Source organism: Apium graveolens, chromosome 6 (genome assembly GCF_009905375.1).
Source record: "Apium graveolens cultivar Ventura chromosome 6, ASM990537v1, whole genome shotgun sequence".
NCBI lineage: Eukaryota > Viridiplantae > Streptophyta > Magnoliopsida > Apiales > Apiaceae > Apium > Apium graveolens.
The window spans coordinates 67,390,304-67,404,934 of record NC_133652.1 but is presented as its reverse complement, the minus strand read 5'-3'; the positions used below and the strand labels follow the sequence as shown (position 1 = coordinate 67,404,934).

The following is a 14,631-nucleotide window of genomic DNA, read 5'->3' as shown; positions in this document are numbered from 1 at the left end:
GAAAAAGGTATCCAAAATACCCACTAGATACTCCACTGATACTGGAGTATCAGGATGATACTCCACTTTCAATGGAGTATCAGGATGATACTCCTTTGTCAGTAGAGTATCATGGCAGATACTCCTCTATCAGTGAGCTATCAGTCCTGATACTTCTTTTTCAGTAGAATATCACTTTTAGTTTTCTTAAAATAAAATTTTAGATGATAACAAAGGAGTATCTCATGTTACTCCACTGACAAATGAGTATATGGGTTGATACTCCTCTGACAAAGGAGTATCTTCTATGATCATCTCTATTTCAGGTATTCTGATACTACTATGTCAATGGAGTATCAACCGGATACTCCACTGGAAATAGAGTATCTGGTGGGTATTTTGAACAGTTTAAAATTATGGTTGGTATTTTGGGCGATTATTATTTAAAAATGGTTATTTTGGTTTTCACCCATTTATTAATATATAAAAAAATTATATTATTACACATATATGACCTTTGGAGATGGCATAATGAGAAACAAAGATAATTTTCAGTGTTCAAGCCAAGCAGATAAAATAATTTGGAATCATTTTTTTTTTCTCCATTATCATTCTTAATTACATTTCGTTTTGTGGCACCAATCAAATGGCCATTGTTCTAAGGACACATAAATACTACGATTTATAATCGTTTAGTTACAAAGATACTAAAAATTAGTAATTGTAAATATATGATACAACCTTACTGAGACGGAAGTACCATTTTCCCTCAGCATATCTAGATGTGACTTTAGTTAATTTGTGCATGTAATTAAGAATTAATTTGGATAGGAGATGTATTATTGAGAGCCTGGGAGAATGATTCATTACTGTATTAGCATTTGAAAGTTTATGATCTTGGCTAATAACTGTATTCTAAATACGCTACTTTCGTATCAGTACGGTTTCGTGGTGTAGTTGGTTATCACGTCTGTCTAACACACAGACGGTCCCCGGTTCGAGCCCGGGCGAAGCCATTAATTCTTTTTATATTTTAACCATTATCATTCGTGTGATTCGACGAGTTTGTGGTAGTTTGCTGAACCCTCTTGCCATTTCGACGAATTTGTTGATCAGCAAAAGGAAGCTCTTAGTTAAGCCATGCGAAAACAGAGAAACTCTGGTTATTACCCAAACAAATTGATCAGTCATTGTGGAAGGACTCCTTGCTCCTCTCTTTATTTTGGTTTATTACTCCTTTTTGTTGAATTTCTTTCTATTTTTACGAGGTTGCGATTTTATCTGGGAAATAAAAAACATGAAGAAGAGAGAACCAATGCAAACATTTACAATCAGATTAACAAAAACAGCCCCTTTTGAACAAAGTGCAAAAGTAACAAGAAAAGAAAATATATACATGAAGATTGAAGAGGGTAAGATACCTGGAAAATCTACTGATATCAACATTTAAGATTTTCCAGAACAATGGCCATTGCTAAATGTTGATGATGGACTCATACAATCAAGTAATGAATTCTAAAGGGCAGGTGTTGGTTTGACCCTAAAATTGTTAACGCTGTCAAATGATTCTTCTTCAACTTCATATTTAAACTCCTCCCTTTTATCATCCAAAACCGGCTTTGCATCAACATCCTCTGCCAAATTTTCTGAACCATCGCAACTTTTCTTAACCTCCAGCGCCACCGAACCCTCTGTCGCTTCCCACGAATTGATCTCCTCAAACTGTACCTGATCACAATCATCGTCGCCATTCTGCAAAATGTACTGCTGTTGATCTTGATCATCCGGCTGTTGAATTTGATCATCATCTCCCTCATTATAATGTTGTTGTTGTTGTTGGACATTGTCATTATGATTGTTGGCAATCATATGTTCAAACGAACCACTGTTACTTGAATGGAGCAAATCAATATTATGTTGATTTTGTGCACGACAATAAGCTAGTTGATGAAGAACGAGCTGGAGCTCAGCTCGATTATACTCAATCTGACGTTGCAATTCACGTATGATTCGATAACAACCGCCAACAGGATCATTAGCACGAACGTCAGATTGGTAAATAATGGTACGCATGGCTTCGTCTTTGTCGGGTTGATCGAGAAAACGAATGATCTTGGTAATGTTACTGACACCGAACAATTTATGGGCGTTGAGGAATTGTTGTTGCCGATGGTGAGGGAAATACGGTGCGAGAATGCAGTCGGGAGCGCACTTTCTGCGTTGGTATTTACAAGCAGCGCAGGCCTGGTTTCCGTTGGACCTTATAATGTTATTATTTGTAGCAGCAGGAGCAGGAGTAGGAGTAGAACAGGTTGTTGATTTATAAATATAATAATTATTATTGTTGTTATGAGTTTTGATAACGTTGTTGTTGTTCATGCTGTGCAGTAATTTTAGGAAGGAAATAATATTATATGGGGAGAAGAGAAAGATATGGGGGCGGTTCCGGAGGGGATGGAGAAGATGGAGAGATGCCTAGTTTCTCCTTTTAATTTGGTTTTTTGGGTTGTTTATGGCGTTTTTCTCCTTTCTTTTCTCTGCAAAACAATTTATAAATACTGTGGATAAATGAATGGTAAATAAATTGAATGCTCCTCTCGAGAGAGATATTACATTTTGACTGTATTTAGTTAAAATGTGATCCATGTTATTATTGGCCGGGGAATTTTGTTTGTTCTGTCAGTTACAAACTTTTGCTCTTTATTTCAGTTCAATATATCGACATCGGTTAAATTTGAGCTACTTAATTTCGAATACTCCTAGCAATTCACTGCAATTAAATTGGTTTATAAATTTAAACATAAAAGAAGGCACGACTCCTTCCAATCCCGTTTAGTAGCATTAGATTCTTTCATTGATATTTATTCTTGTCCACTAACTCCAGTTTGGCGTTCGATTCCAGCATCAACCAAAATTAAAATTTCAGAGTTACGATTTAAAACAAACTCACAAGCCACGGACCACCTACATTTTCCAATTTCTCCCGTGGAAAGTAGAAATATGTATGTTTACAACAATATAGATGCATGACAAGTTCAAGAAATAAATAATTAACAGCCGAAAATTTCACAAATCTCAAAATTTTCTAACCCTAAGAAGTGAAAAAGAAGCGTGAGAGTCAATTCAGTAATCTGGCAAACATTAACAAGTATAAAATGACATTGCTGGGAATACAACAACCTTACAAAATAATCTAATGTACTTATATATGATCATCTAAATAAACATTTAAGGAAAATATACAGCACCATCTAATAATATATAAACAAATACATTAAATTGTTTCCTGATACAGTATAATAAATTCTTTCTTTTTACTTGCTTTTCCATAGATATCATAAGCAAAGATGTACCGCAATTTACTGATCAAAAAAAAGAAAATATCAGTAACAAACTGACTATGACTGGGACTGGGTAACTTCACTTCAGACATGGACTGCAAATGGTTTAGACTTGTTTACACAGAAGTTTGACAAACACATTACAGAATTGTAAACTCATCACAAAAACAGCTATAGGAGGAAAGCCTGTAGATAATTAAAATATTTAGCAATGGAGAAAGTTCATTGACGACACTCCTATTTCCAAATGGAAGTTTAACCCAGTGCGAACCAGAAAAGACAGCCCCCATTATAGTGACCGGATACTGACCTGAAACTGAAAAGGTGCCAGAATTCAGTCGGAAATAATCATCTCCATCAGAAGCACAGAATACAGAGTAAACATGTACTTTCTTAATTAGTTGAAAATTAAAAGCACATGATCCATACATGTTAATTTAGAATTATTTAATTTTCACAAATTTAGAACAGGTGTGGAAAGACAACTGAAAGCTTTAGAACTTAAAGTATCAACAAAATGCATCCGCCTATTATTCCTAAGGATTTCGAAAATAATTTTAAGCAATAGAAACTATAAATTATGATACAGGGCAAGCATTTGTGAAACTAATAAGAATACAGGACATGTGCAGTGGCCAGTGAGTGACAAATTTAAATAGGCGTACAAATTCTGCTATGATAGGACTATCACTTACAAAAAGCATCTTAATAGAACCATGCAAGCAGCAGGGTTTATTTATTAGAATTCTATACACTTCATGGTTGAATTTAATGCAGCATTTGTACAACAAGTTGATCAATTTTAAGCTAGGATCAACTACTATTACAACAAGAAGAAAAAGAATATTTTGCATCATGACAATATTATGTGATCCCCTTCCCTCTATGCGGCTCTGGACAAACAAAAGATATTTCTATTATGTTAAGAGATTGAACCTCGTCAAGAAAGCCATAGCACATCATAGATCAGTTTTGATAAGGTCGTCCATTGCATTTCTATAATTAGCGAGCAAGTCCCTGAATATATAAAGGCAAAAAGAAGAAGAAGAAAGCAATATAATTGTTATGAAGAAGAAATAATGCCTGTTTCCAAAACTAGGTACAACACTAGATGCATGGAAAATTGAGGGTTAGATACTGTACCTTCGTTGGTTTAACAACTGCTCGCTTTCCTCCAATTTGCGCTTTTGTCCATCAACTGTCTGCTTCGCATAATATTGAAAATTAATTACACACAAGAATAAAGAAACATATAAGACAACTAAATGTTACAGGCTTGAGCAGACATTCTAGCAATTATACATTGATTTCATGACAATAAATACAGAAAAATTGGTACACATGTTTGCACTGCAAAATCGGTTACAAAGAATGCTGATGAGAACTACACAAATTTATTTTCATTCACTGTACAACAATAAGATCGTAATAAATAGTGACTGTTTCCTTTCAGAATAAAAAACAAGCACAAGTTTGCACTACTCGTGCAATGTTCTTCTGCACAACTGCCGGATCATGATGCGGAAGACTTGAGTTTGATAATTTATAACACTTTTTGCTCTTAAGAAATCCAATTTTCCATTCAAACTATGTCCAAGGCCAAAACAAGAACAATAAAACCAAACAAAATTACAAAAAGGAAAACGCTTAATTATCAAATACTGGAGGGATAAGCATCCAATTACCATTGCTTTAGAGTTAATAGACCCAGAAATGGAGTTCAAAAGCTGCTGGCACTTCTCAAAATGGTTGTTCAATTCATTGACCTTTCCCATTTAACCAAACAATTCAAAAATCAAATACAATTACGTAACAAAAAAAACAGCATTTCGATATCCGCAAAAATAACATAACACAAACCAGAGCATCGGAATGCTGATCGCGAGTCCCGTTCTCAATCGCATCACCTAAATTCTCCACCAACTATACACACACACACATCAAATAATCAGAAAGCACATAAACACCGGTTCAATTAAAAAAACAAAAAAAAAAAACGATGTTTACATGTAATAGATGAAAGTGAGAAGCGAGTGACTGGTGTTGATTCTGTTGTTGTTGCTGCTGCTGCTGTTGTGGGCTTTGATATTGTTGTGGGCTTTGGTACTGTTGTGGGCTTTGGTATTGTTGTGGGCTTTGATAACGCTGTGGCGGCGGAAGCATAGGAGAATGTTGTTGTTGTTGAAACTGGTTCTGAACAAGTTGTTGAGATTGGAATTGAGTTTGTTGAAATTGTTGTTGTTGTTGAAGATAAAGATTATTGTTGTTGTTGTTGTTGGGTTCTTGATTGTTAGAAGAGGAAGGAGTGGCTGGGTTACTGTGTTGACTCATCATGTTTGGTATCATTGACCAGCTTCCTCCGCTGTATGAGTTCTCCATTTTTGTTCACTTCAAGCTCAATTTCACCAGTTTCAATCTCGCCCTGCTAATTGTTATGCCCTAGAGATAAATTCGATCAACTCAAACTAAACGCTGTCGTTTGATGATGGCTCCGATTAATCTTTTTCTTTTTTCCCAAATAATATATTCATAAACTAATATTCAATTACATGTTCGAAAAATTCAATTGGAGTAGGGGAATTTTGGTGTTAGGCAATTACCTGCTAAAGTGTAAGTATAAAATATTTATTTCATCTATCTTATTATATTATTATAATAGTTAATAATTTGTATAACAAATATAATATATAATTAATTAAGAAATTAAATTATAAATATATATTATTAAATGATATAAAATAATAATAAAAATATTATTATATATATATATATATATCTAATACAAGAAGCAATTATCTTAATAAAAATAAATATAAGTTATTAAGAAATTATTTGTTAATCACGTTAAAGTAATATCATTTTTATAAAAAATTGAAATGTGTTAGTTTGATTTAAAATATTTTAAAATATATAATTTCAATTTTAAAAAAAATCTAATTTTTGCTTCAAAGTCATTTTACTAGAACCGAAAAATTATGAAATATTGTCACAAACACGGCAACATGCAAACTCATATTGATTGTCTTTTAAAATTTTTAGAGTACATCAATCCTATAAATCATAGAAACGAGGAAAAAACATAATAATAATAATAATAATAATAATAATAATAATAATAATAAAACTATTACATTTTAAAATGGAAATACAAATATAATAAAATATAACATATACTATGTGAATTTCATATATTCTAATATTTCATTATAATATTTAATAATCTGTATAACAAACACAATATGTAATTAATTAAGAAATAAACTATAATTACACATTCTTAAATGATATAAAATAATATTAAAAATATTTTATATATAATACAAGTAACAAGTATTTTAATAAAAATAAATCTAAGTAAGAATTAATAAATTATTTATTAATTGAGTTAAAATAGATCATTTTTTTTTTGCAAAAATGAAATGTATAAGTTTGATTAAAAATATTTATAAAAAGATAATTTTCTTTTTTATCATATAAAATAAAAAACAAATTTATATGATATTTAGGTATAGATATTACAAGGCGTTTTGTTTCAATTTGTAAAAAGGAAAGTTACGAATTGTATTTTAAAAAAATTTAGAGTACATGAATTTTATAAAACATGAAAACTAGGAAGAAATATAATGATAATCATAAAAAAAATATTATAATTCAAAATTTTAAAATAAACTAATAAAATAAATTTAAAAGTACTAAAAAAAATGTAAAGTTGTTTTTTAAAATAATTATTAGAACGAAAAATTATGAAATATTGGTAAGATGCAAACACCAAATAACGTTACAATTTTTGATCAAACTCCACGTTATTAAGAAAAAAATATATAAATAAAAGAAAAATAACTACGTAAACATATTATGAAACTATAATTATATATTTTTAAATAATACAAAATAATATTAAAAGTATTATATTATATATATAATTCAAGAAACAATTTGATTAAAATATTTGTAAATGAATAATTTTTATTTTTATTTTATAAAATAAGGAACACATTTAACTTATATTTAGGTATATGTATTATACATGTTTTGTTTTGTTTTTTAAAAAATTTAGAGCACAAGAATCTTATAAAATTCAAGGGAAAATTACAGTTTGTCTTTTTAAAAATTTGGAGCACATGAATTTCATAAAACATAAAAATTAGGAAGAAATATAATAATATTAATAATAAAATTATTACAATTTAAAATTGAAATATCAATCTAATTAAAACATATTTAAAAGTACTATGATAATTAAGTGTAAAGTATTTTACAGTGAAATCGGATTTTTAAAAAAAATTACGGTTTAATGGGAAAAATCAAATTAAAAACGGAGGGGAAAAGCTGAAATTAGGTGTGGGAGGGTGCACATTAGTTGGGTGTGGTGCTTTTAGGGGGAACATTAGATTAGATTGATCTAATGGCTTAGATTAGTTTCTAGTTTTTATTTTAATTTTAGTTTCTATTTGATCATGTGCCTATATATATAATAATTACGTAAATATATTATATTATATGATTAAAATATTTTATTTATAAATATACGATGTGAAAAAAAAATTGAACAGTGAAAGAAATAAAATAAATTATAAAATATATGTTATATTTAGATTACCAATTTCAAATATAATAATATAATAACTAAATGTATAAGTACAAAAAGTATAATTTTTTGGAAATTACATTATTCATGAAGAACATATAATTTATTTAGGAAATAAAATTATCTTATTAAAAATTAGTTAAAAAAATAATAAATATTCAAAAAAAATATATTTAAAAAATGATAATCATCCTGTGCATCGCACGGGTACAAAACTAGTATTTGTATAGTGTATATAATTAATGTACTCCAGGGTTGCATGGTTCGTGGGTCTAGGCCCAACAGATTGAATAACGGATCCAATTTCGGATATTCATTAATTTATTTATATTTACTAATAATTTTTAGCCTATCAATATTCACCCTTATATGACATGAAAACATGACACTCACTTCACCTTCTAAGAATGTATCTTGTAGTTTGATGTTCTTTTTTATAGAATTAAAAAGAAATTACATGTACGCAATTGGAAAAAACATGCACATCTCCATGAGCATTAACTTCCCTATGTTACTGTTATGACGAAAACACGTGCTAAATTACACGCAAGTATACGCGTTCGCAAGTAATATAGAATTATTTCTAGTTCTTTCCCACAAAGACTCTTTTAGGTTAACTTTAATTTGTGCACTTATGCAACAATGGTATGGTTATTATTCAATGCTAAGATGATAAGAAGTTGAGATTGTTTATAACTACTAGATTATACTAACTAATATTAGCTAATAGAATTAAGGTTAATTTACTTATATGACACAAACATGTGATTCTAAGTTCATTAAATATTTCATTCAATAGAATTTTTGTTCTTAACCTTACCATACAATGGTGATGAAACTAATCTGATAACACGAAACTAGTAAACGCCAACTTTTCGTGTACGAATACCCTACTCCCAGACATCCACAAAAGAGATAGAAACTGAATAGACACCAATTATATTGAGACCCTATATGTCTATAGAATTTGACAACATAACGGTTTAATGCACAAGTTATCTATCATGATTATATAGGGCAGGTAAGATGGTTAAAATTACCTACAAATCATGCATATTAAATACATGAACCTATGCTAGCATGGAAACTTCTAAACCCCTATATTCATTTTCGCTTCAATGGAGATTAACACGCTATCTTATAAGTTCGTGACGCTCATAAGACGAATAAGCACAACCTATACTAGGATATCATACAATCACCACTTACTAATGTAAGTCATATGTCATAGCCTATTTGTATATTCGAGGATTCAACTCAACTCAAATAAGAATGTAATAAGTAAATAGTGGATCGACCGTCAGAGAGATCTCACAGAGTAACATCCGTCATAGGATTCAGAAACAAGGTTCATCTACAGACTTGAGGAGTTAATTCACTGGAAGAAGCTCAAGAAATTGATCAAGCCTCAGTGATGCAAATCAAGATTGTGGATTTAATCAAGTGACAGAGATCTCGTCAGGGTATCAATTAATTACAAGGATTTAATCTGAAGAAAATCAAAGTGTCAAAGTCAAGACATGAAGAAACGTCACGGAAGTTAGTCACTCATGAACCAGACAGTACATCGAGTGTCAACATTGAAGTGGTGGAATTGATTCATATATTTCAGTGATTTTCAGAAGATATACAGAAGAATGGGTGCTGCTCAAGATTAGTATTAATTCTCTATTAATTAATTAAGTCATATAATTTAATTAAAAAAATAAATTATATCTGCAAAGATTAATTTATTTGATTAATTAAATTAATTGATTAATTAATTCTGAATTAATATTAAGAATTTTCAGAATTTTAATTGATTTAAAATCTGTTATAAATTCAACAAAGACAACTGATTGTATTAGTATGACAATCGGTATGACAATCAATAGTCATAACGAAAGTCATGCTAATTCAAAAGGATTGTCTTATCAGAATTATTATTAGGATTTAAAATCTATTTAATTTCAGCAAGACAAACTGTTTGAACTAATATGACAATCGGTATGAAAATTGATAGTCATACCGAAAGTCTTGCTAGTTCATTCTGATTGTCTTGCTAGTTCTAAAAGATAGTCCTACCGAAAGTTCTACTGGAATTTGATAGTCCTACCGAAAGTCTTGCTGAGCCAAAGAGATTGTCATGCCAGTTCATTTTCATTCGGTTGGTTGATAAAAGAAGCAGAAGCTGAACATTCATTTTAATCATCAGAACACAAGTCAAGAACAAAGAAGCAGCCGCCTTAGAAATATTTCATTTTCTCTGCTGCATTTCAAAGATCAAATTTCTAGCTTGAAAAGTTAAATCCAAACCACTAGAAATATTTATCTTGTTCTTGTGTAACAATCTAGCGGATCAAAATCCCTAGAACTTAATCTCAAATCGCGTTTAGCATTTGATTCTAATTATTACAAAAATAGAAAAAGTTCATGTCGAATTTATTCTAAATTTGTGATAATTAATTTGAGATTAATTCCTTGTAATCGATACAGTTGTTGTAACACCTTTCAAGTTTAATAATATTCTTATTTAACTTGAATTTTGTTTCACATTTTTTATTCCGCATTTATAAGATTATTTGGTGCTGTTTGTATTCAACCCCCCCTTATACAAACACATTGAGACCTAACAACTAAGGTATCGAAACAAATTAACTAAAGAAATCCATTAGAACCCCACGATAACGATTAGCCCATAACCGAACTCATCATCACCGTGGGTTCCGAATTCCGATGAAAGCATGGTGGAATAAACTAAGTCTTTATAAACTGAACAACAATCAAAGTACGTTAAACAAGAGTAACAGGTTCAACAAACAAGAAAACTAGCATCCAAGATTACAACTTAATTTAAGAATCACAAGTATAAACAAGCTTTTCTTCTCCTTTGCTGTATTTGTGCTCCAAGGTATTCTCGTCGTCTTCTCCTTAGTCTCCATTCTGAGAAACGTCTTCAAAGAGTCATTATATAACAGCCCAATCAGAAGAGAAGTCTAGAAAATCAATCTTCTAGTTGAAACAGGATTCTTCAGTTTCGGCCTGGCGCGGCCGCACGCTCTCCCAGCGCGGGCGCGCTGACCTTCTGACAAACTGGCGCGGGCGCGTGCTATCACAGCGCGGGCGCGCTGACCTACTGGAAAAAATTCTGAACTTTATATTCTTTGCTGGTTTTTGATGGCGATCAACGAGCATTCATCCAAGACACATTCCTAACACCATTCCAAGCATAAAAACATTGTAAAACCCTTCCTGCTTCCGACTATGCCCTGAAATGTAAAACACTACAAAAACACATCAAATACACAAATAATTTGAGTACAAAACACCAATTCAAGCCTTAATAGGACATTTTAAGTGGATATAAATGCCACCTAACACACCCCGAAACTTGAATCGATGCTTGTCCTCAAACAGAAACAGACTTAAAGAATGAAAAATAAAAATGCATGAATGCAACGATCCCTTGAGAATAACTAAACCAATCAATGAGCAACATCTCAGCAAATGCAATTATTCGCACAAAGATCAATCAAATCCCACAATTCTACTCACAATCCAGAAACGTGTGTGTGCAAATGCTTAACAAATATACTATCGCCACTAGATCAATAATCATGACTCATTACTCATCAAGACAATCACAAGGTTATAAATAGAATAAACGCTAAACTCAAAATGACTGACAACACTTCAAGTTTTATATCAGAGTTATACAAGGATTCATGCTTATATTGATAACACATAAATAAACACAAACATGCTTATTTGATCGTACAATGTGTGAGGTCCACAAAAGACTTATACAATAATACCCATGTACCGAGTGTTGGGTTAGTGGATCCCAGAATATAAAAGCCCTAGGTCGTTAGGCACAAAGTCCCGTAAGAACTTAATACCTCGAGTATTAAAGAGCCCACTCGTGATCAATTATGCGTAACACATTTGTTTTTTTCTTTCTTTTTTTCCATTTTTTTTCCTCTTTTTTTCAACAATTTCTGAACAAGTGCGTTTTGCTCCATCTCGTTCAACCCTAGACTACTCATATAAATATGAGCCGGCTACTAGCCATTTGACACCTAGCCACAACAACTAGCAATAAAATCCAATATTTTTCTCCAATTATTAAATATCCATGTTATTACGCCATTAAGAGAATATCATACATTCTAGATATAAACAAGTGATTAAACCTCGACAAACAAACAAAACATGATCATGATCTAGCACTCAAGCTACCTATTGACTTAGTAAAATTTTTAATGCTTCTAGCATGTAAATCAACTCGATCGGACTTAACATCCCTCTATACGACATCGCAACACTAACATCAATATCACAAATCAATCGGTAAAGTAAACTTAAGGGATCATGATATAATGCACATGCAATCTATATGCAACATACTAACACGCAAAATAAAAAAAACTACTACATGGAAAATATGCAACTATATGAACTAAACTATCATGAATATGCAACTATATGGACACACACATAACATATATTCCTTAACTATCACTTTAAACTTAAAATATTCACTGTCCTCAGTGAAGGTAATAGTAAGGAATTAGGCATACCTACTCGGAATCAGGATCATCACCCTCAACGGGTAGAATGTCAGGTGGCCAATCAACCTCGACACCAGTGTCTTGGAAAATAGTACCGAGAGCGTGTTTCAAATCTTCAGCAAAACGTCGGTGGATGTCATACATGGTCTCAATACACCGAATCAACCTTCTATACTGCGCATCACCAAGACCAAACCTATCAACTGCCTGCTGCGTATGAGAAGAACCCTTTGTAGGCACGAGAGGATCCATCCATCCACCCTCTACATCATAGATATATTCCAACCCCTTGTCAGGAGGTGCACCTAAGAATGTATAACTCAAGTGATCTGGTAGCGGGTTGAACTCAAGTGTGGGAGCTTCTTCAATAGACAGCTTGAGACGCTCCTGAGAAATTTTTAACTCTGCTAACCCAAGAGACTCGAATGGCATATCCAGCTTCCTCTTCCACGGAGGTGAATTCAAAACCCGTAGTTGCTCTGCTCTTTCTTCATCTTCAATAACTGATTCCCCTATTAAGGATCTCTCCAAGGTATCTGACTTTGGCAATTGCTCAAGCTCCTATACTTTAAAGCACTGCTCTTTATCCGTGGGTAACTTTATTGCCTTGAACACATTAAATATGACCTTCTTATCTTGAACCTTCATCGAAAGCTCTCCTTTTTGCACATTGATCATAGTTCGGCCTGTAGCCAATAATGGTCTTCCTAAGATGATGGGAATTTTATCATCTTCCTCGAAATCCAGAATTACAAAATCAGCAGGGAAGATGAGCTTGTCCACCTTGACCAAGACATCCTCCATAATGCCTCGTGGATATGTAATAGTGCGATCGGCCAACTGCAAGGACATATAAGTAGGCTTTGGATCAGGTAAATCCAACTTCTTGAAAACAGATAAAGGCATCAGATTGATGCTAGCTCCCAAATCACATAAACACTTGTCGAAAGACAAATTTCCAATAGTGCAAGGAATAGTGAAGCTTCCAGGATCTTTAAGCTTTGGAGGCAACTTCTATGGCAGCACATCACTATATTCCTCTGTGAGAGCAACGCTCTCTAAGTCATCGAGCTTCACTTTCCGAGAGAGAATACCTTTCATAAACTTTGCATAACTAGGCATCTGTTCAAGGGCTTCAGCGAAAGGTATGTTGATATGAAGTTTCTTGAACACCTCCAGAAACTTCGCAAACTGCTTATCTAACTTTTGCTTCTGCAGCCTTTTAGGGAAATGAGGTGGAGGATAGATCTGTTTCTCCCCTGTATTACCCTCAGGAGGAGTGTGTTCCACAGTTTTCTTCCTTGGTTCCACTTCTACTTCCTTCTGCACATCTTCTTCAACCACAACTTCATCTTTCAAAACTTGAGATTTTTCGAGATTTACAACCTTCCCAGACCTCAATATAATTTCCTTAACCTGGTCTTTTGCTTTCATCTTGCCTAGAGATTCTGTGTCACTAGGGAGAGTACCAGGTTGTCGATTCAGCAAGGTATGGGCAATCTGCCGAATTTGATTTTCCAAGGTCATAATAGAAACCGCCTGGCTCTTGCACATGAGCCTCAACTCCTCCAATTCAGATTTTTCATTAGCTTGACTTGTACCTCCATAGGGTAACTGTTGAAGTTGGAGATGTTGTCTTGGAACATATTGCGATTATTGAAAACCAGGAGGGTTGTACTGCTTTGATGTATACTGTTGATAAGGCTGTTGAACCGCATTCAGAGTGTTGCTCTAACTAAAGTTAGGACAATTGCGGTTGTTGGGATGATAAGTGGCTGGAACTGGGTGGTGCGACCTCTGAAAGTTGCTCATGAACTGAGCCGATTTACTAGAATTAGCACATTGCTCCGTCTCATACGCACCAGCACAAAGCTCACAAACATTAGTGATATAATTAACTCCATAATTAGCCAAAGAATCCACCTTCATCGTCAAAGCCTTAAGCTGAGCAGCTATAGCAGTAGCTGCATCCACCTCTAAAATTTCTTCTACTTTGCCTTGATTTAGTCTCTGAGAAGGGTTCTGGTATTCATTAGCAGCCATCAGTTCAATTAACTCATAAGTTTCATCATAGCTCTTGGCCCATAAGGCTCCACCTGATACTGCATCGAGCATGGGTCTAGACTGTGCTCCCAAGCCATTATAAAAGAAGTTGATAATCATTCATTCAGAC

The 14,631-nt window shown here is 32.9% G+C and overlaps 2 protein-coding genes and 1 non-coding gene across 5 annotated transcripts; 1 reads left to right on the top strand and 2 right to left on the bottom strand.

Annotated features, from left to right (window-relative positions):
• Positions 1-767: 767 nt before the first annotated feature.
• LOC141668153 (uncharacterized) lies at positions 768-2,592 on the bottom strand. Of its 2 annotated transcripts, XR_012552942.1 has the most exons (2): positions 1,401-2,592; positions 768-1,260 (listed from the first exon to the last, which is right to left on the bottom strand). XR_012552942.1 is itself a non-coding variant. In XM_074474862.1 (1 exon), the coding sequence occupies exon 1, from the start codon at positions 2,356-2,358 to the stop codon at positions 1,495-1,497; it is 864 nt and encodes a 287-aa protein (XP_074330963.1). In that variant the 5' UTR covers positions 2,359-2,592; the 3' UTR covers positions 1,291-1,494. The 2 variants fall into 2 exon arrangements, 1 of the variants encoding a protein (XP_074330963.1); XM_074474862.1 differs by lacking the exon at positions 768-1,260 and having other exon boundaries at positions 1,291-2,592.
• Positions 922-995, top strand: TRNAV-AAC (transfer RNA valine (anticodon AAC)). The gene has a single exon. It is a non-coding gene; the product is annotated as a tRNA-Val (tRNA).
• A 642-nt stretch (positions 2,593-3,234) lies between the features above and the next one.
• On the bottom strand, positions 3,235-5,786 carry LOC141668750 (uncharacterized). 2 transcript variants are annotated; one of them, XM_074475749.1, is made up of 6 exons: positions 5,328-5,778; positions 5,181-5,243; positions 5,006-5,086; positions 4,464-4,522; positions 4,257-4,337; positions 3,235-3,636 (listed from the first exon to the last, which is right to left on the bottom strand). In XM_074475749.1, the coding sequence occupies exons 1-5, from the start codon at positions 5,697-5,699 to the stop codon at positions 4,280-4,282; spliced, it is 633 nt and encodes a 210-aa protein (XP_074331850.1). In that variant the 5' UTR covers positions 5,700-5,778; the 3' UTR covers positions 3,235-3,636; positions 4,257-4,279. The 2 variants fall into 2 exon arrangements, with proteins under 2 accessions (XP_074331850.1, XP_074331851.1); XM_074475750.1 differs by lacking the exon at positions 5,006-5,086 and having other exon boundaries at positions 5,328-5,786.
• Positions 5,787-14,631: the final 8,845 nt, after the last annotated feature.

Bases quoted from the DNA above. Each gene is read 5' to 3' on its own strand.
- LOC141668750 (XM_074475749.1), bottom strand. From the start codon at position 5,699: ATGGAGAACTCATACAGCGGAGGAAGCTGGTCAATGATACCAAACATG. The intron at 5,087-5,180 runs GTTTGTGTTATG...TAAATGGGAAAG, and splicing joins ATCAGCATTCCGATGCTCTG to GTCAATGAATTGAACAACCA. The intron at 4,338-4,463 runs GTACAGTATCTA...TTATATATTCAG, and splicing joins CAGTTGTTAAACCAACGAAG to GGACTTGCTCGCTAATTATA.
- LOC141668153 (XM_074474862.1), bottom strand. From the start codon at position 2,358: ATGAACAACAACAACGTTATCAAAACTCATAACAACAATAATAATTAT.